This window comes from Fukomys damarensis, unplaced genomic scaffold (assembly GCF_012274545.1).
Source record: "Fukomys damarensis isolate Sample0158 unplaced genomic scaffold, DMR_v1.0_HiC HiC_scaffold_14, whole genome shotgun sequence".
Lineage (NCBI taxonomy): Eukaryota > Metazoa > Chordata > Mammalia > Rodentia > Bathyergidae > Fukomys > Fukomys damarensis.
Genome location: NW_022900926.1, coordinates 55,491 through 77,712, shown reverse-complemented (window position 1 = coordinate 77,712; position 22,222 = coordinate 55,491). Strand labels below are relative to the sequence as shown.

Below are 22,222 nucleotides of genomic sequence, written 5' to 3'. Positions count from 1 at the left end.
GCATTCCATGTGGTGGCTCTTAGAAGTGCTTCTTGACCTACTCATCATGTAAGTCACTATCTGAAGATTTGACACAGTGTGCAAGTGTAGACCAGGGATCTACAGACTTCCAGTGTATGAAAAGGTAAGTACAGAATAGAGAATTACTGTGATTTTTTTAAAATTTTACAAAAACAACAGCACTGTCTTAAAATTCTCTTTTGATGTTACCCTTTGCTATAGACTGGGAACTGTTCTTAAGGACTGTGCAAGGATCACTCTGCCAAATTACAGTCTGTTCTAATTCTCTACCTTTTTATTCACCACTCTTCAGTAAAAGTTGGATTTCAGGAGCAGTGCCTAGTTTATATTCATAACCTCAGGATCTCTAGTATGTTTAGACTTAAAAATACTTTTTTATTGAATGGAAAGGAGTAGTGAAGAATATGTCTGAAGTGTCTGGATAACCCATCTTTTTATCTCTGCAAATCACCCCCTACCCTGTCAATTCAAATCATTTGAATGACAGGAATTCTGATGAACTGAGAAGTAACAGGGTTAAACATTTGAGTGTTCTGCAGTCTTTGAGTGGGTCATAGAATTAGGAATATTCCCTCCAGAAGGAAAATGAATACACATCCACAGTATTTGCACACAGTATCACAGCCTTAACCACAGCCAGTCACAGAGGCTGAGTCCTGCTCTTGGTCAGTCTCACAAAGGATGAAAGTAGATGATCTAGTTTACTGGTTAGCAGGGTTTATCTCCATACCCCTGACATTTCCAAAATGTAGAAGTTTCCATGAAGTTTTGCGGGTTACAGCTTTCAGTGTTTATGATATTAGAAATTAAATGAGACATTTTTAAAACAAGAATATAGAAACATGCTTTCCCTTGGCCATGGCCATCTGAGCATTGTTCTTTAAACATATTAATAGTTATGTATATGAAATGTCAAGCTTGATAATTTCAAGTAATTATGCAGTACAAGTAATTCCTGGTTATAAACAAAATTAGTCCTGCATAAGGGATCATATATGTTATTGCCATAGCCACCCAAAACCAGGCTAATTTTGTTCTCAGTTGTCATCATCATCTTCGTCTTCCCCAGTTTCTTCATTGTCCTCAGCTGCAAGTTCAGCTGCTTCCTGTGCAGCTCTAAAAGCCTGCTCCTCTTCCACACTAGGGTCGTCCATTTCTGTAGTTTCTGATCCACTGGGGTATTCTTGATACACTGGTGGTAGGACTGGGGGGGTATAATTGTCCACACTGTATTTATGACCCCAGCCTATGTAGAAATTTTCAAACTTTCTATAAGTTAAAAAAGTCATATTCAGTGAGAAAAACTGATGCTTCTGTAGAAATACAATGCTATTACATTTAAAATAAAAGGTTAGAGATAAATTATCCCCCAGTGACAATTCTACCAAAGGGAATTATTTTGATTCAAACTGCTTAAACTAAGAAAAACCATGGGGTAAGTCTGTCATAATTTGCCCTCCAAGAACATAAGAAAAGGCCTTAACAATTCAGGGGTGGGCAGATGTTACTAACTTTCCATAAAGTTACATAGAAGGGTTTAAACATGTTCCCACTGAATTGAACTATCGGTGGTATATTTATGACTGTCCTGTCAAGCTGCTTGTACCACTGGTGATACAAACATCTAGTCACTTCAATATTTTGCTAGTAAGATTAATAAAAAGCTGCCTGTGGGACAGTAATCCATGTACCACCTGTGGTTCAAGCCACTAGGCAGTGAGGCCTTGTCATGTATGTGTTAAAAGATTTTTAACTCAGCAAATTTGGTTGTGAGGAGTCAAATGAGGTTAAAAAACTTGTGTTACTTTTCCAGGGCTGACCTTGGCAATTTCAAAGGCTTCAAAACAACCCCTTCCCCAAAGAGGAAAATTGGTCTTTTCACACCAAACAAGGTGTGTAACTACTGCATTTTTGGAGGAAAGCTGTGGCCCTGGATGCTGGCCCCTCTGGTTGGTCTTGCTCTTGGCATTCCTAACTGAGACGCATTCATTTCTAGGTCTCTTCTCAGGCCTGAACACTCCATTCTCACCTCCATCCATAAACCACAGATGCCTTTTGCTTAGGGACTCCTTTGTTAGTGAAGTGACCGCAAACTCCCTTCCTCCCAATCTGTGACTACCATGTTTGTGTGGACCCGTTTGACCTTCCATTTGTGGAAGGAAACGGGGCATGGAGATGTCAGAGTTGTCCTGTGTGAGCTGTCACGGTGAGTGATGAAGGCTCACATCTGAGTTTTGGCTTGTTGCCCTAGTAGCTACTCTGATACCTGGCAGCTTGGCTCTCCAGCTCCATTGCACTGCTGAGGAGAGACTGTCAGGAAAGAATGGAAGCACAAGACAAAAGGAACTGTTTATTCTAGGTAAGTCATATAGGATTTTGAGTGTATTCATTCTAAATCTCTCAAAAGTGATAGCTTACAGTATTTTTAATTGTCTTATCAAAATGTTCAACAAAAGTAATCTAAGACTAAATACTATTAAGAATTATCTCCAACCTAAATGAATAAAATAATCTTAAATGAAAAATTCTTTTACTTCAGTTAAGGGCAAAAGCCCAAATTAAAGTCCTAAGTTCAATCATTTACATTATAATCAGATGTATTTTAATCTTTCCCACACACGATGTGGCAAAGATGGGTTAAAACAATAGTGGCTTAACATTCCAGTGATAACACAATTTCCAGAGCTAGTCAGATACTTACTTGCCAGTGGAAAAGGCATATGCTCCAGGCCAAACGTTGGATTGAAGGACTGCAGTAGCATATTGGGGAATGAGACTTGAGGACAGTCGTGTTGTCCAAGCGGGTATATTTTGAATCTCTGCAATGCAATGAAAAATAAAATAACTCCTATATAGACAGGAATTGCTGTGTAACAAATTATATTTCTAAATTTTAAACATACACATATTTGATATAGAAAGAACTTAAAACACTTCTCATGTAAAATCAGGAGAGTATTTTTTGAAAGCTTTGGAACAAATTTGAGATGTACATGTCTATGTGCACATCCATATATATATATATATATATATATATATATATATATATATATATGCATACATTTTTGCTACAGAGGATTTATTAAAGAAGAAGAGGCTTTTGTGGGAGAAGGAATACGATTTTGTACTATGTGGCTCCAAAGGAAAGTCAAATTACTACTAATGAAGAAATGAAACCGTACCACATGCCATATGCTACTCTAGCTATGCCATATGTTTCTAGTCTGCAGAATGCAAGACAGATGCACAAGGGTTGCCATTTTCCCTAAGGCTGACAACTCATGTTTCCTCCCTGTATCACTGCTTTGGCCTCTGCTAGAGAGTGTGGGAATAGCAGGCTGCCTTGTTTACCCCACCATTCCAGAATATAAAGAGGGGGATAGGACTTTGGCACCTACCCACTTTTTAGAGCTTTCTGGTTCTTATATATTTACCATACAATGCACATCGTATAGAGTTATGTGTTAATAATTATATAAAGTTACCTAAATCTTCAGAGATTGGTGTCAAAAGAGGAGGCCCCACTTCTTGTTCTATATAGTCAGGTTCTTCTCCTTTTTCTTCTTCATCTTCTTCTTCCTCCTCATTTCTTGGTATGGGGTTGAACCAAGTACAGCGACCCTGGAAATGAATGTTTCAAGATTTAATAGTGTAATGTAGACTTTAAAATTTCAATATTTATTTGTATTGAAGCAAGTATCAGGATATGGTTTCACTGTATGAGGATTTAATTTTCCATCCATTCATTCTACATACCAAGTGCTATTTCTATCTAAGTAATTCCAACCAAAAAAATTGTACCATTACTATGCAAGAATTTACCAATTTCTTCAAGTTACAGAATTTGAAGTTTCATGTATGTTTTAAAATTAATAGAACCTCAGTGGAAAAGGTAATGCAATATACTCATTATAGTAAATTATATAAGTTAAGCTATCATGATTAACTATTTTAAAGTATGGTAAGGCTGAGAATTATAATTTCTTAATCCTAGAGATGTCTCAGTATATCTGCTATTTAGATCAAAATATAATGAAGATTTCTCTACCCATAAGTGAGTGAATACAACAGAGTGGTTAGAAGGATGGACTCTAGGTCCATTCTGCACAGCCTCACATTTGAATATATTACTTATCAGTTATATTCTCTTTGCCATGTTTGATATTTGCTAAATTCTTTGTCTTAGTTTCAACTATAAAATAAAGATAATAATACTATATTTTGAATAGGGTGGTTCTGGAGATTAATTTATGAATAAATGTATATAATCAATTTAAAATATACACATCTATAATGTATAGTCATTTAATACAGTCATACATACAATTTAAGATGTATATAGTGCTGTTAACATGATACAATAGGTCCTATACTGCTATATAGCACTGTTTACTCATTTTACTTTTCTTATAATCTTTCATTGTTCTTGACATTAAATGTCTATAGATTATAGAGCTAGAATAAAAGAGCTGTTTCCAAAATAATGCATCCATCTCTGATATATAAAAGTGGAGTAATTTTAGAACATACACAAATCTAAGTCTGTACAGGACCAGATAATATTCCCCTACCTGAGGAAGAATGTGCTGTACATGATGAACCCAGTTGGATAGAGATTCCACTAGATCAAGCACTTGGATACCTTCAAAATCAGGGTTTTCCTCACAGCTATCTCGTCCACTGTCCACCTCTTCCTCCTCCTCTCCTTCTTCTTCACCAAACTGGTAGAATCCCAGAGGACTGACATGGGTGCCGGCTGAAATACGGGCAATTTGTGCTCGTAAGTAATTGCTCTCATTTCCTGGAAAAGGTGGATAGCTTATGATGGGAGCATCTAATTGTCCAGTGAAAAATTTCTTGATTTTTCTTGCAGTAACAATTTGTGCAGGTGTGACTGATGGTAACTTTACCCACGGTCTTCCTGGTTCATTACAAACAAAATAGACATATTTGTTGGCACCTGTCCTGCTTTCTTCTTTTGGTATTGCCTGTGGAGGCTTGTAAAAGGGCTTCGGTAACTCGCCTTCCTCGTCTTTGTCAGCCTCACTGTCACCAGTGTCCCTCTCTTCAGCTTCAGCTACATCCTCCTCTTCCACCTCCTCTTCATCTTCCCCCTCACGAAGGTCTACTTCAGCTACAAGATAATTCACTTCCAAACCCAGGATCTTGCCCCAGAAACGGCATCTTTGGACTGGGTGGGTGTCAGTAAGTTGTTTGAGGGCAAGAAATATGCGGTAAGTCTCATCAGTGCCCAAACCAACTCCAGCTTGCTCAAAGTAAAAAGTGGATTCCATTATATTTGGAAGAGAGTTTTCTGCCTGGGAAAACAAATGCTATGGTTAAAATTGTATCTAAAGCAAAAATGCCTGTTTCCTTGATGTTAGTTCTCCTTTCTCCACTCTTTCAACATTTATTTGAAGATTGAATTTAAGCTGTAATAATTCTCACATTTCAGTTCTACTCACATTATTTATAAAGTTTCTTATACTCATTGTATTTTGTACCCCTTAATATGATTGTTACCCTGTTTTATATGTATATTTTAGGAAGAATTTAATAACTTCTATTGACAAAAATACAACATTCTGTTTTATAAAAATATTTAAGCAACTCTTACTATTCTAAAATAAGATCTAGTATAACTTATGTTCACAAATATTTAGAGGAAATTTGGGTATAAATATGTTTATATTGCCATTTAAAAATATGAAACACATGGTTATATGTATTTAGGGTAAATAAAAATCAATACATTTATATATACATATATATGGTAACCATATAAATAAAAGGAAAATGTAATAAAGTGTTCAATTTAACTTGAAGACAGTGTAATCAGATGTGTATCCTTATTATAAGGACTTGGGATTGTAATAACTTGGGATTTAAGATAATGTAAAAAAATATAAATAGTCCTATAAAAGAAAAACAGGAAAATTAACAAACAGTCTCACAAGTGTACTGAAGAAAAACATTTGTAAGAATATGGAAATGTAGGGAAGAACCTGAGATCACAATAGAGAAATTGAGAGCATTTGCTATTCTTACAAATGATCAGCTCTTATTTATATTATTATAGAATCATGCTAAATATAATGCCCTTTAAAATCCTCACCTCTTTCATATACATATATTTTAAAGACAGGGTTTTGCTATGTAGTTTAGGCTGAACTTGAACTCACTATGTAGTCCAGGCTGGCTTCGAACTTGTGGTGATCCTCCTGCCTCCATCTCCCAAGTGCTGGAATTTCACATGTGCTCCACTATGCTGGCTCTTGATAATTGGATTATAAAATACATTGTTGGTCCTATTAAGCCCCCTAGAACTTTTTCTTAGTTTCTTTTATTGGTTCTTTCATTTCCTAATTGAGCTGTACATGTTAGTGTCCTCAAAACTTCCTCTGCATCTCAACACACGTTTTAGTTTGAGAAGAGTTCTTCCATACCATCTCAAGTGGTATGTGGCTGCTTGGACTTTGAATCTTTCCTGGCTTTTTACTTTTCATTTTCCCTAAAATTTCACTTCTTACAAGCCTTCACCTGGTGAACCCTATATATCCTTTGTGATCCAGATAAAATATCACTTCCACTAACAAGCCCTGCCAAGTTGCTAGTAGAATTAGGTGGTCCATTCTGTTTGGTGGTCTAGCCAGCTGTCAGAACACTATAACAGTTACCATGATAAGTCCCTAGTATATACCTAGACTTTTTACATAGTGTCAGGGTCAGGGGGCTGAAAGGATATTTTCATGGGTGAGGTCCCCAGGGTAAAGAAGACCAGAAGCAAGTATCTTTATTCTTTGGCCCTTATGTAGTCCATTACACAGCCTTCACATCATCATGTTTTTACATAACCCCATTACACATGTGCAGTAGTCTATGCTAACTCATGTAAAGTGTGTCCTATTGTGCATATGTGCTGGATGGCAGGGTCATGTCCTTAAGAGTCCTCAGGTGCCCTGGGCTTTGAATCAGTCAGAAGCAATTCCTTATTTCCCCTCAAGGTTGGGAAATATTGCTTCTTATGAGTGGCTCATCGGGCTGATGCTTGTGCACAAAGACCATAACAGAATAGAGAACAAGGGCCAGGGATTTAACTCAGTGGTTCGGTGGCCTGCCTTGCAAGCACAAGGACCCGAGTTCAATCCCCAGTACCCGCCCCCCAAAAAAATAGAGTAGAGAATAAAATAATACCACTAACACTATCGTTGGCATAGCACAGCTTGTGACCACCAAGCAACATTACTTGATTTCCTGTCATCCACCCCCAACCAGTATATATAACAGTTTCCAGTTCTTGTCGGGTGGTCATCCTCTTCTGGACCAGTGCCTTGGCAGCCTGGTATTGATCCCAGATGGAGTCCATCTGGTTTTGTCACTACCAGTCCAATTGAGCAGGGACACTGGTGGACGTCAACTACATTGGTCCAGAGTTCAGTGCACACGCAACAATGCAATTATTGGTGTACATGGGCAAATGTGTGCCCAACAGATGATGCTGTTAGCATGACTTATTCTGATCAGGAGGACAGGGCAGAAAGAGAAACCATTATAGGGATCCTGTCTTTTTAGGAGGATGCAGGACATATGCTTATCCTATGATAGGATTGGGGCTGGGATCGTCTTACCCTCTGGCCTAGAATACCACACCTGGGTTCCTGTTGCCACACAGTAAAGTAGTTGGAGCTAGACCCCCAACCCAAGGAATGGGGCAAGCAGCCACAATGTCACTTCCTTTTATTATATAAGGACCTTGTTCTGTGGGTCAAAAATGCAGACAGGCTGACTGTGCTTTTAAGAAGCAATGCAGTGGGCTGTCACCCACACATTGGGTCTGGTGCCCTATCTGTCACTCTTGGGCCTCCAAGCTAGTAACCAGAGCACCAGCACTCATACAGCCCAATTGCCTGTGTACACATGCAGAGATTCATCCTCATGCATTAAAAATAGCCTCACTGCCCAGAACTCTGCCCCTTGGCTCGACCTACTTCTGGTTTTAAACCAAAGGACTTCCTTATTGGGCTAGACAGCTCATTCATTGTGGGGCTGTGTCATGGCCAGAACCATCAGTATACCAGGCCTCAGCTGTCAGGCCCCTTTTTGCATAGGGGCTGTCATGACCTGTAGTCAGTCATTCTGTACAGTCTCCTGTCATGTATATCATGGGTCCCCAAACTGTTGCTAACTCAGATGCCAATGGGCTTACCAAGAGGAGGAACTTCTGTTGTGAGTACATTCCCCATCATGACATGGTGGTGGTCTGGGATACTCCACTCCTGGGATGAGATGTCCATGTGCAGACCCAGCCCTCCATTGGGCATCTAGTCTGCTCTTCCAAGGTCTGCTGCCCTGTGATTTCTGCACAGGCTTGCAGAAGAGCATACACCATTGCTGTTTCTCTATCAGGGAACACCAACTTTTGGCTCCTTTCCACAACTGTGACCAAAAGCCAATAGGGTGCTTCTACTTCGCTTGCTTTTGCCATCGAGTCCAGCCAAACCCAACATCATCTACACTAACAGTTAGGGTAAAAGGTAGGGTAGGGTCAACAACTCAGAGGACTTGGATTGCATGACTTCTCTCTTGGAGTGCTGAAAAGCAGCTTTTGCTGTACAGCTTCTGCTGTGCCTATCCAGTTCCTTCCAGGTCCTCAGGAATTAATTTTGTCTTACCTGATCAGATAACACCTAAGATTTTGACAAACAAGCCAGTTCCTTGGACCTTATCTTTGTTAGTGACCTACCCCCAGGCTAGCAAAGCTTCCTCCAGACTGTGCAACAGCCTCCAAATATGTAATGCAATCAGAGGTTAACATAGTATCATCAATATAATGGAAAGGGGACATAGACTGTGGCTTGGTCCAGGTGGCTAAGTCCTGGGTCACCAGGCCATGACAGAGTTGGGCTATGTAAATAACCTTATGGCAATACCTGGAAGATCCATTGCCTGCATTCCCAGGTGAACACAAGTTGGTGCTGATTGTCAGATATGATAGCAATGGAGAAAAAGGCATTAGCCAAATCCACAACATAATGGTATCTACCCAGCCATCGGGGTGAGATTATACATCAAGTCTGAAATATTAGGTACTGCTGTGTGCAACAGGGGGGTCATTTTATTCAATTCCTGTTATCCACAGTCATCCACCACTTTTCATCTGCCTTCTGCATAGGCCACACTGGGGAACTGAAAGGACTATGAACAGCATATATCACTCCAGCTTCAAAATTGTCTGTCCTGTCTCCTTCTGGCCTTCAGGCAGCCGATACTGCTTTAAGCACACAACCGAAATAGTCTGCATATCCTGCAGGAGAGTCAGCAGTGGGTGATGAAGATGTCCTCAGACGATGGTTTTTACCACACGGATTCACAAGTGGAATCCTCCCTGCATTGTGTCAAGCTGAGCACCAGTGAGTATGTCTACCCCTGGAATATATTCAGCAACCAGGGAAGACATCATAAGGGTGAGGGGCTTCGTGGCCAATATTCATTGTCACTTGGGCCCTTTAGGTGGTAGTGCTGCTCAGGGTGCAACTGCTGCCAGAGTCAGCAACACATCCAAAGGCTGTTCGTCTATTGTATCTGTGGCTAGGCCAGCAGCCAGCAGGTCCGTTAGCCAGGATTGAGTCTTTCATGTATGCTGCAAGCAGTTCTTCATCACAATTACAATACTGCATAGCAAACATCATTTGTCTCATGCCCGTTTCCCATAGTACAGCTACTAAATCTAAGTAGGTTATCCATTTTGTGACTTGCTCTGGCAGGTCACCTGGATTTGCCCAAACCAGGGGGGCTGATGGCATCAACCAGTTTATCTAAGTCTGGTTACTTGCTCGTGGGTCTGTCCTCTGCACATCCTGCAAAACTCATTGCATAGAGGGGATGTTGGTTGGCTATGCTAGCTAGTTGGGACATTTAACACTATTATCAGCCCCTTCATCCCAGAACCATAGCTATGTGGACACTTTACCCACCTTTTGCTTCATTTGTTTCACTGCCTTTCATAACTCTATGGCTGGATAGGTTGTATATGTTGTATGACAGGTAGATGTGGGTGGTCCCCCTCCTTGGGTTAGGGGCTCCTCCACCTCTACCTCTTGTCAAATAGCAGGCCTTGCATGCAGTACCAGGGACTCTCCTGGTGATGGAGACTTATGCTTTGGGAAAAGGTGGTGCTCCTACAACACGGCTTCTGCAGTGGCCAGTCATTGTTCCAGATTCTCTATGTGTCCCACTCATTGGAGGAGGTCTTCTCTCTGTTGTCCCACATGGCAGAAAAGAGTGGAAAATAGCCAAGCCATCTGCCCAGTCAACTTGCAATGTAGGGAGGGATTTGTGTGTCCAGTATTTCTAAGGCCTTCAGCACGTCCTTGGGTGTCAGGTGGACTGCTTCCCAGTCCTTGGGGGCTCTCCATGCTGCCAAAAAGCTGGCTATAGGTAACCAAAATAAGGCCAGGGGAAGCATGTCAGCAATCTTCTGGCATCCTCCCTCACCATCAGGCACTATCTCCACAGACACCAAGGGACCCTCACCTTATCCTGCCAACTATGCCACTTGTCTGGGCTTGGAGTGGTGGTGAAAGGGTAATTTTGTGGGTGAGGTCTCCAGGGTGAAGCAAGTGCATGGAGCCAACATCAGCAACAAGATCAGAAGCAAACATCTTTATTCCTTGCCCTTATGTAGGTTACTACACAGCCTTACATCACGTCCTTACATTAGCATGTAACACATGTGTGGTAGTCTATGCTAAGTCATGCTTACATAAGTGTATCCCATTGTGTGCATGTGCTAGATGGCAGGATCATGTCCTTAAGGGTCCTTAGATGCCCTGGGCTTTGAATCAATCAGTAGTGATTTCCTACACATAGAATACCCATACTCCTCAGGGTGTTTTCATGTGATTGTCATTTAAGCATGGAAAGTTAAGTCATTTGCTCCAAGTCACACAACTAGTGAATATTTGACCCAGAATTCTAATTCAGCTCTAACTCCAAAGCTCAGGTTTTTCCCCATCATATGAGGCCATCTCTTTTTTCTGCTAACAAATAGCTTTATTTTCATTTCCTCTCTTAGTAGATTGTAAGCAATTTAAAGTCAGAAAAGTCTTTTCACATGTACATCTCTATACCTAGAATGCAGTAGTCATAGCATTTGCCAATGAATGAGTGAGTGAATGAATAAATGAATGAATGCTGAAGTCCAAGCATGACTAAAAACATGAATGCAGAATGCAAAGAAGTCTGGAATAGCATTGTTACATAGCTGATGTCTCATTCTCTAGGAAACCAACTCTTCCTGTTCTTGCTCTAAGGTGGGGCTTTTCATCTTCACCTGATGACTCAGCTTTCCCAGGTTCTAAAATCAATTCTACCCTTTTCATCAGGATTATTAATGGCCTCTCTGTAAGAGGCTGCCATGGCTTACGTCTAGATTTTCCCCCAAAGCCTCATGCACTCATATGTGGGGCTTTTGGAGGTGGCTAGCTCATAGACGTGTGAATACAGATTAAGGGCATGTGAAAATGAAATAACTCCACTGATTGCTTTAACATAGTTCTGGGTGTGAGTAATGGGAAAGTCTACCCTAACCGTGGTTGGCACCGTCCAATAGGCTTTCAGGCTGGATAAGGTAAAAGAGAAAGGGAGGCCTGCATTTGCTTCTTTCTGCCTGCCATGCCACGAACTATGTGATGGTTGATCGATAGTGTCAACCTGAAAAGTTTGGTTAAGAGAAGCTTAGCTAAATTGGCTCAGCAATTCCACACCCTAGGGTGAAAAGGACCCACCTTAGGGTGGTTCAGTTGCCTGGATAGTATAAAGGGGAAATGAGGAAGGACACTGCTGCTTCTGTTTCTTGGGAAGGCCTCCAGTCTTCCCACTGAACATCATTCCCGCCCTTCTAGAGAAGCACATCCTTCAGCTTCCCAGGGGTAGACTCTTCAGCCTTCCATCAGTCTCCTGATATGGACTTGCATTAACCACTGCAGTGAGCTCCAGACCTTCCACTAAATCCTTTGGTCTCCAGTGTGAAGACATTCTCTGGACTCATCCTCATCTGACTCTGTGTGGCCATTGTGAGCAAATCTTGTAAATTCATATATATTTGTATATACTGTGTTATATCTGTTTCTCTAGTAAATACTGTTTCTCCTCTACAGTGCCCCTCTGTCATGCTGCCCTGCCTTGGAACCAGCTCCCTATGGACTGAAATCACTACAAACTGTGAGATAAAATAAACATTTCCTCCTCTAGCTTGTGTATATCAATTAATATTTTGAGTCAGCAATGAGAAAGTAACTAAGACAGGGGCTTAGGCTCCAGATCAAAATAGGTTATTTCTATCTTCATCCAACATGCTGGTTTTAGGGCAGGAATCCCTGTGACACTGTGCTTTTCCATACCATGTTGCCATTCTGACCTTGCTTTGATTAATCTCTCCAGAGGTTGTCTGCTACCTGCCTGCTCCACAGGTTGTGCTCTTGAGGCCTCATAACTGTTTATGGCAACTCAACCAAATTCTACCTTGTTGAAGCAGCCTGGTGTTGAGTCCTGAACCCAATCACCTGTTCCTTCTGAGTACTCTCTGGATCTTTCCCCTGACAGAGTGAGTCTTTTTTTAAAAATAGATTACTCTAAACATCAGAGTTGCAACTTATATAAACATTTTAAATATGCCAGTAACGGGACACAGAGGCTCAGAAGATATGTATATAAGATTGAGGAAACAATACAGGATACTCTTAAAAATATTTGAAGCTTTCTTTTTGTAGTATTGGGGATTGAAATCAGTCTCCTGCATGTCAAGAAAGTGCTTTACCATTGACCTACATCCCCACCACTTTATAAAATATAAGTTTGAGTCAGAGTCTTGATGAGTTGTGCAGGCTGACCTAAAACTTGCAGTCCTCCTGCCTCAGGCTCCAGAGTATCTGGGATTACAGGAATGTGCCATCATATCTGACTGAAGCTAAAATTTTTGTGATACACCAGATTTTCTCTATAATATAGCTCCCCTCACCATCACCAACTCTTTCATTAATATTTTAATCCTTTTATCTGTGAACATTAAAAAGCATTTTATTCCTCTTCCTTACCTTATGTCCCATGGACATAATGTACCTGATATTAAAACATAATAGAAGGAGCATACCTTTGAAGACAATACAAATGACATTGGAAGTACTAATAAATTTCCTGGTAGATTTAAGAGAAATATGGAAATTGATTAAAAAATTCAATTTTTAATTACCATCATGTATCACTCAATGACAAGGATACATTCTGAGAAATATCTCATTAAACAATTATGTTGTGCAGACATCCTAGATGGTATAGCCTACTATGCACCTGGTGCACAGTGTACATAGGTGTATGTGCTTTCATATAGTGCTTTCACATAACTACAGTGCAGCTTTAATACACTGTCTCACTTTTCTCATTGCTGAGACAGAGTACCCAATACCCAAAGTTCAGGGAGGAAAGGTTTATTTGGTTCACGGTTTGTTGAGGTTTCAGTCCATAGTTGTCTAGCTCCAAGGCAGGGTGGCATGGCAGAGGGGCATTGCAGAGGAGAAACAGTCCACCTCAAGCAGGCAGGCAAGATCACATTAGCACTATTTTTGTCCCTTATTTTATGCAGTCTACCCACCCTAGGATGGGTGTAGTACTCACATCCTTAATCCTACCAGAACTATGCCAAATCAGTTGGTGGACTGATTTAGTATTCACATATCCTTGGTCCTAGCACCACACACTCTAGGTACAACCACCTCTAACAGCCCCTCCCCTCATGACTGCATGAGGCTTTGGGGGACATCTAGACACAGCCATAACGTACAGCTTCAGTATAACTGCAGTGCAGTAGGATTGCTCATTTCAGCCTCACCAGACACACGGAGAATGCATTGCATTATGACTTCACAATAGCTTCAGTGTCAGTAGGTGATAGAAATCTAACTATATCTGATATTCACTATTCACAAATATTTAAAAATAAACAACTATACAAGCAGATCTGTACTGGACAACTTGGAGGCTATAAAATACAAATAAACCATCTTTTCTGTTACCAAGAAAGTTACCACACACAAACCTCTAAGAAAAACTAAGGCTTGTAAAGTATTGCAACTGCACGTGAGCTAGGCCTAGTGGTACATGCTTATAATCCCAGCGTTTGGGAGATTAAAGCAGGAGGATCATGAGTTCCAGGACATATCAAGACCCTGTGTCAAAATAACAACAATAACAAATCACACAATGTGAAAAAATAAACAAGGAAGAAAGGGGTACACAGTGAGTTAATTGGAGGATTGAAAAGCTTTAAAGAAATTAAGATACAAAAACTATTTAGAGAGCCATAAAATCTACTTGCTATGCATTTCAAGCCACACCCCTAATGGCCCAAGACACCTTCCCCCACTGGAATTTAACCACTAGTATTTGTAGTGATGACTTACTATTTCATCTTCCATTTCTTGGTCAGCTCCTTCCAGATGTCCCTGGAGAAAAAGAGCCTTTTGCCTCTCTGCTATTTCATATGTTGGAAGCATCTCATTCTCGTTTTGGAGTGTATCTAATTTTTTACTAAAATGTGCCATTTTCACATCTTGACTGATATTTTCAAGGATGTCAACAGCATTTTCAGGACGTTCATCTAATATCTTGGTCAGCATGTTAGAAAGATGATCATATCTACTCAAACAGAGGAAATTCCAGATCATATGCAAATCAAGAGCACTTGTAGAAGTATTTCCTGCAGGTTGCTAGGGTTTAGAGAACTCATCAACCTAACATCCTGAGATTTTCAGTGAAGATGATTTCTACCATGTCAGAGAGAGGCTATCCTAGAATTTTCCTTAGGAAATGCCTCTAATAGGAATGGATGTTTAAATTTTAGAGAAAAACATATTAAAGCAAGAAAAATCATCCATATCAGATACATCTTCACATTTCATTTCTGAAGTGTAAGTCTCCTGGGTACATATTTTTAAATTATTAACATTGTTTCATTGATACTTTCTTTTCCAGTCCCCTGTTCTTGCTAACCCAACTTGACTTCTAAATCTGCTGATTCTATCTTTAAGACCCGTTTCTTCCTTTCCATCTTATTTTTAAGCCAGCTATTTACTTTATTTAGACCTACAAAGAATAAATTTCATATTGCAGCCTCCACTACACACAACTAAGACAAGTGCCATCATATATATTACATTTATTAAACTGTAATGACTATAATATTTGGTTCTATTCAATCAAAAACATGGCCCTAGCTTTTATTTCACAACTGAATTACTGAAACTGCCTCTGTCCTCTAATTCATTGTATTTTATATATTATTTTTACAGTAGGTCTTTTGAATACCAGATTTATGATGCAGATTTAAGAAGACAAGTCTCTGTCAAATCTCTCATGGTGAAAAGAAACTCATGTTCCATGTGGAACTTTCATAAGATGATTCTCTCTGCGTTACATCTCTCCAACTTTTTTTCTAGTTCAGTTAGATCTGTCCCTGTGAGGTAAATCAAAGAAAAATAATTTTAAATCCCCTTTATCTTCAAAGACTGGCACTCAAGTTGTTCCCAAAGTTTTCCTTAGAGTGACCCTTTCTGATGACACAGATGACTTCTCTCTTACTATAATGAAACATATATGCTCTTACTATAATGAAACATATATGCTCGATAGCTGCCTGTTTTCTATTAACTGACATGAGATATTATTCTTTTTTTTCTTTAATCTCTGTATATTTCTAATGGGTTTTAAAAGTATCACAGAATGTATATAGATTTTATCAGCAACCTATGTGAAGGGCAGTTAAAATATTATATTTGAAAAATAAATCTTTCTGCAAATCTTACTATTTTTTTTAAGACAGGGCCTTGCTAAGTAGTTCCATTTGGTTGTGAACTCATGGCAATCCTCTTGCCTCAGCTTCCCAAGTACTGGGATTACAGGCATGCCCCACCACACCCAGCATGCTATTCTTATAAATGAACAAAACTTAAAAAAAAACTTCAATAAGCTTTCTTAATATTTACTCAGTGTTGGAACTCAGGGAGGAGCCCCTCCAGTCCAGATGAGAAAGATTTCCACATAAGGTACTGGACAATCGCTGTTTGTAAAGACAGTGCTTGATTTGCCCACCACATGCATAGCATATAAATCAGAGTATCTAAGCCCAAATTTTCATTTTACTTTTCAGGTTTCAGTATAACGTCTATATGTGTTTTACTCATAGTTCTTCAGTACATATAGGATATAAATGTTTTTTAAGTCTATATCTGAAAAAGCAATTATGTGAAATCATGATATATATTAGGTATTAATTCATTATGATGATTTTCACTTAGGGAGAATTAATTGCTTTAACAGAATGGTAGAAAAGAAGGAAGTAATTTTTTTTTTTTTTTTTGGTATCTGGACTCAAACTGGAAACCTTTTGCTTGCGAGGCAGGTGGCAGCACCACTGAGCTAAATCCCCAGCCCAGGAAGTGATTCTTTTTTGTAAGTTTTCTGTTCATTAATGGAAAGCCATGATCAGCTCCTGTATTTAATCAAATATTATTTTAATTGCCCTCAAAATAGATGTTATGTCTGTCAATTATATGTACATATAAGAAATGGGGATTAAAGCCATCTTTACTAAGCTATTTTGGACTGTCAGCTCTAAAGTACAGAAACAGTGAATATTAACCCAAGATACTGATTAATGACCTCAGAAACAGCATTTGAAAGCCAAATTAAATTTTAATATTTAGCTGATATCACTTGTAAAATAATTTAATGAGGCTGTTTTCTCACTTTAGTTTTTTTATTCAGTTTCATATTTTAGTAAACTTACAAATATTTATAGTGAGCTGTTTTGCTATTTTAGAAGAATTTGAAAATTCATGCTTATATTTAACCCAGGACATTATAACAGGTAATAAACAATAGAATTTCAAGTAGAATTCATATTGAGTAGCAAATCACACTCTTAACAGCTTAAGAAAATTGTAATTTAAAATAGTAATTTATAAATAATATTTTATTTGAAAAAAACCCAAAATTTAAATTTAAATAAAAATATTTTTTTAAATTTATAATTTTAAAATTAAACTATAAAATAGTATTTTTATTTATAAATAATATTTTGAATTGCTCAATCTCAGGTTTAGTGAATCTCAGGTTTAATGAGTTTATTCTAATATCAAATATTACTGTTAATTAGGTTTTAGAGGGCTGAGGATTTAGTCTTTAAATTCTGAGACCCCATTGTTTTTAGGGCTGTGATGAAATTGTATGACTTTCTTTTCCTATATCTTCTCAAGTGTATTTCTATTTACCTAGAGAAATATACTGCCACAGATAACCCACACCCTTTTCACTTTGGCAAACTGCTAGTCTTACAGGTTCAAGCCGGTCTTGCTGCTGTCCCGAAGCAGGTAAACCTTGGCGTTCTGCACCGCAATCTCAAGCGTGCTGGGGGCCGCCTCGGAGGCCCTGGGCCCAGATTGAGCGCGGTTCTGGCGGCTGCTCCAGTCCTCCTCCTGGACACTGCCAGGTCGCAGCTCTTTTGGATTAGAGGGATTGCTACTTGAATTGGGTTGCTGAGTTGGCGGAGTGGTGTCCTGACGCGACTGGCTTGGGGGAGCCGATACCCTCGCATCAGCTGATTCCCCGGGCGGGTCGGAAAGAGGAGTCCCAGCATCAAGAGTCCCCCTGGTGACCCCGTTTAGCTGCCGTGGGGCCCCGATGTCCTGCCTGGCCAGAGCCGGCAATGGCCTCTGAGGCGATGTCGGGGAAGACGACGCTGCTTGCTCCGCCACGCGGCCTCCGGATTCCAGGGTCTGAGCAAGGCTGCTCCTGGGTAGGGGGCCGGGATCAGGCGTCCACTCGGCCTCCCAGGGCCCAGATGACTCAGGACCAAGATCCTGGGGAGAAGCTGCGGTCTCTTCTTGCCATGGCTGCACTGCTTCCCCTAGTTGTTGGTTTTCTTTTTCTTGTTCCAGGGTGCTGGAGTATTCCATGAAAAGAGTAGAGAAAAAAGCTCTGATGACAGGTCTGTGAAGATCTGAAAGAAGGCAAAACAAGGCGTCGCCTAGCGAAGGGTCTCCTAAGTGATTTCTGCGTCCTGAGGCTCAGGTAGTGGCAGCGCCTGGTCTCCATGGCAACCATGGGGCGGTTCTTCCAAGAACAACTGCAGCCCAGCTGCCAGGGTTGTAGAGAGTCTGAGGTGAGGATCCTAGATCTGTGATTTGATGGAGACCCGGTCCCTCCTTCTTGCTCACCCAATCCGACCTGTACTCTACTGTTTCTCTTCGGAACCCAATTCTTGGTTCGGTACCCAGAGCAACTCTTTGCAACAATGGTGATCTGGCTCAGGGCCACTCAGGGCAATCTGATAGTGTGATCCAAGCTGCGCCCTGAGAAGCTGTGCGTCGTTAGTGAAGAAATTGTGTGCGTGCGTGTGTGTGTGTGTGTGTGTGTGTGCAGAACACAGGCTACAAAATGGTGGGAAGGCCAGGACGAAGGAAGCATAAAGGGACAAGGTGCTTAGAGGTTGTTTACCTCTCCAATTTAGGAGAGAAGAGCAACTGAAAGGAAGTCTGAGCAAATGTGCACTGCCACTCCTGTTTCACCCCCAAACTATGTTTAAACAGACTGAACAATCTTCAGTTTACTTCCCATTGTTCTTAGAATAAAGACCAAATTCTTGTGCTCACCTCTTCAGCTTCATCTGAAGCCATTCACCTTAATACTGGTTTCATAAAATGAGTTAGGAAGCATTCTTTCCTTATCTGTTTTTAGGAATAGATTGTGTAGAATTAGCATCATTTCTTTAAATGTTTAGTAGAATTTATAGTAAAACTGTGTTTTTAGAGATTTCTATTTTTAACTATAAATTCAATTTCTTTAGTAGTCCAATTATAAGACTGTACGGAGGATCTCCTTTATTTTGGATTTATATTGGTTGTCTGTAATTTAAAGGATTTTTTGCATTTCATCCAAGTCATTAAATTTATTTGAACTGAGTTCTTCTGAATACTACACTATCCCCTTCTTATCATTTTAATGGTGTGGTGTGTTGTGAATTCTCTGCTTTAATTCCTGATATTGATAATTTATGTATGTTTTTTCTTGGCCACTCTTATTGGAAGTTTGGCAGTTATACCACTACTTAACAAAATAATAATTTTATAACTTTCTCTGTTATTTTTTTATTTTCAATTGCACTGATTTCTGTTCTTATTTCTGCTTTGGGATTGTTTTGCTCTTTCGTTAGAGGTTTAGAGTAAAAGTTTGGATTAATGACTGAGATTTAATTTATAAACATTTAGGGTTTTATACATTCCCTTTCAACACACTACTGGCTCAGTCCACAAATTTTGACACCTTATTTTTTATTGATTCAGTTGAAAGTGTATTTTTACATTTATTTTGAAACTTTCTTTTAATGTATTATTTATGAATGTGCTAGAGTTTGGACTTTAAATATCCCCTAGAGGCCCATGTGTGGAGATGTGTTTCCCATGGTGGTACTGTTGGGAGGTGGCGGACACTTTAAGAGCTAGGATGCAGTGTAGGTCTGTGGGTCACTGGGGTCATCACTTCAAAGATGATGGTGGTACACCAGACCTTTCCTCTTTAGTTTTCCAGTGATGAGGTGAATGGCTTTGCTCTGTCACTCATTTTGCCATAATGTACTGCCTTAACATAAGCCCAAAAGCAACAGGGCCAACTGAATCTCCAAAACTGTGAGTCAAAGGAAAACTTTCCTTATTCAAATTGACCATCTCAGACATTTTTTATAGTGATGGACAGCTGACTGTCTTGGAAAGTGGCTGTCTTTGCCTTTGCCGCATACATAAGTGGTTTAGGGAGGAATTTGGAGAAACAGGCTAGAAAAACCTAGAATGCCATAGTGAAAACTCAGGTCACTAGAATTCTAATAGAAATATGGATAGTAAAGGCTATGTTTTTAAGAAGTTTGTAATTTTATTAGTACGTGATTTCAGTTCATGCAATTTGTATAATCATCTTTGGCCATGGTTACATGTACTCACCGCAGCTTCTGTTTGCAATCCCTCTCCCTTCCCTCCTCCTCCGATTCCCCTATTGCAATTTTTTATTCTTGTTGATATTATTATTCTTGGCATATAATGTTTACATTACTTGAAGTCATTAGATTCCTGTGCATAGCATATCTTTATCCTACTTAATTCCCCTTCCCCTCCTCCTTAACCTTCATGCATTTTTCCCTTGGGCCACTTCCCTATTCCAAGAAATCCATGACCTTGTCCTCTTCTACCTGTTTTTATTATTCTCTTTGTTTGTACTTTTCTCACTCAGATGAGAGACACGATATGGTATGTAAGCTTTTGTGTCTGGTTTATTTCACTCAACATTATATTTTTCAAATGCATCCATTTTCTTACAAATGTCTCAAATCTGTCATTCTTTATAGCAGAGTAGTATTCCATTATACTGTATATAGTTACCACATTCTCTTTATCCAATCATCTATTGATGTGTATACAGGCTGTTTCCAGGATCTAGCTATTGCAAATTGTGCTGCTAAAAACATTGGTAATGCATGTATCACTGTAGCTTGATGCCTTATGCTCTTTGAAGAAGATATCTCACAGGGGGCTTGCTGGGTCATATGGAATTTGTAATTTTAGTTCTTTGAAAAATCTCCACACTGTCATAATGGCTGTTGTACAAATTTACATTCCCACCTACAGTGAAGGAGGAGGGTTCCTTTTTCTCCACAGCCTTGCCAGCATTAGTTATTGTTTGATATCATAATAATTGCCATTCTTTCTGGAGTAAGATAGAATCTCACGATTGCTTTAATTTGGATTTCTGCAATGTCCAGAGATGTTGAAAATTTTTTTCATATATTTGTTGACCATTTGTATTTGTTCCTCTGTGAATGTCTGCTCATTTCTCTTGCCAATTTCTTCACTGGATCTTTAATTTTAGGTGATTTAATTTTTTGAGTCCTTTGTATATTTTAGATATTAGCCCTCTCTCTGAGGAGTAGCTGGCAAAATTTTTTCCCATTCTGTAGGTTGTCTCTTCACTCTACTGATTGATGATTTTGCTATACAGAAGCACTTTAGTATGATATAATACCATTTGTTGATTATTGCTGCTAAGTCTTGTGCAATTGAGGTACTATTTAGAAAATCCCTTCCTACACCTATGTCTTCAAGAGTTTCACCTATTTTATATTCCAGTAGGTTTAATATTTCTATCTTAATGTGTGGATTTTTGATCCATTTTTATTTTAATTTAGTATATGGTGAGAGATGAGTTCAGTTTCAATCTTCTACACGCAGATAACTAGTTTTCCCAGTACCACTTGCTGAATAGGCTCCCTTTCCTCCAACATATGCTTTTGGTCCTTTTGTCAAAAATCAAGGAGCTGAATGTGTCCAGGGGAAGTTCTGTATTTTCAATTCAATTTCAATTCTGTCCTATGTTTCTGTTTTTATTTCAGTATATGCCATTTTTATCACTATTGCTTTGTTGTATAGCTTGAAGTCAGATATGCTATGTCTCCTGCTTTGCTCTTGTTGCTCAAAATTACTTCTGATTCCATATGAATTTTAGGATTTTTTTTTGTGGATCTTTAAAGTTTGTTATTGGTATTTTAATTGGGATGTATTGAACCTGTATAAGTTTTGGGAGTATAGCTCTTTTGACAGTATTGTTTCTGCCTCTCCAGGAGCAGGGCACATCTTTCCTTTTTTTTGATGTTCTCTTTAATCTAATTTTTCAGAGTACCATACTTTTCTTTGTAGAGATATTTCACTTCCTTGATTTGGTTAATTTTTGGATATTTCATTTTTCTTGAGGCTACTGTGAATGCTATTATTTTCACAATTTCCTTCTCATCCATTTTTTGTTGGTATGCACAAATGCTACTGATTTTTGTGTGTTGATCTTGTATCCTACTATATTGCTGAAGTTCATTATAAATTCTAAAAGCTTCTTCGTGGAGTTCTTTGAGTCTTCTATGTAGAGAATTATGTCATCTGCATATAATTATAATTTGAGTTCTTGCTTTCCTATATGTATTCATTTTATTTCTTGCCTACTTGCTCTGGCTAATATTTCAAGTACTGTGTTGAAAAGAAGAGGTGAAAGTGAACATCCTTTTCTTGCTCCTGATTTTAGGGGGATACTTTTCATTATTCCCCATTTAATATGA

The 22,222-nt window shown here is 39.2% G+C and overlaps 1 protein-coding gene and 1 long non-coding RNA gene across 4 annotated transcripts in view; one reads left to right on the top strand and one right to left on the bottom strand.

The window, feature by feature from the left end:
• Positions 1–550: 550 nt before the first annotated feature.
• Positions 551–18,049, bottom strand: Rsph4a (radial spoke head component 4A). Of its 3 annotated transcripts, none has more exons than XM_010644976.3 (6): positions 17,410–18,049; positions 14,478–14,712; positions 4,593–5,339; positions 3,507–3,642; positions 2,723–2,840; positions 551–1,290 (listed from the first exon to the last, which is right to left on the bottom strand). In XM_010644976.3, the coding sequence occupies exons 1-6, from the start codon at positions 18,027–18,029 to the stop codon at positions 1,059–1,061; spliced, it is 2,088 nt and encodes a 695-aa protein (XP_010643278.1). In that variant the 5' UTR covers positions 18,030–18,049; the 3' UTR covers positions 551–1,058. The 3 variants fall into 3 exon arrangements, with proteins under 3 accessions (XP_010643278.1, XP_010643281.1, XP_010643279.1); XM_010644979.2 differs by having other exon boundaries at positions 1,162–1,267; XM_010644977.3 differs by lacking the exon at positions 551–1,290 and adding an exon at positions 2,207–2,331.
• Positions 7,156–22,222, top strand: part of LOC117286001 — a 32,606-nt gene continuing 17,539 nt past the window's right edge. The window contains exons 1-2 of the long non-coding RNA XR_004517110.1: positions 7,156–9,431; positions 18,012–18,235. This is a non-coding gene — a long non-coding RNA (uncharacterized LOC117286001). The remainder of the gene's footprint in view (positions 9,432–18,011; positions 18,236–22,222) is intronic.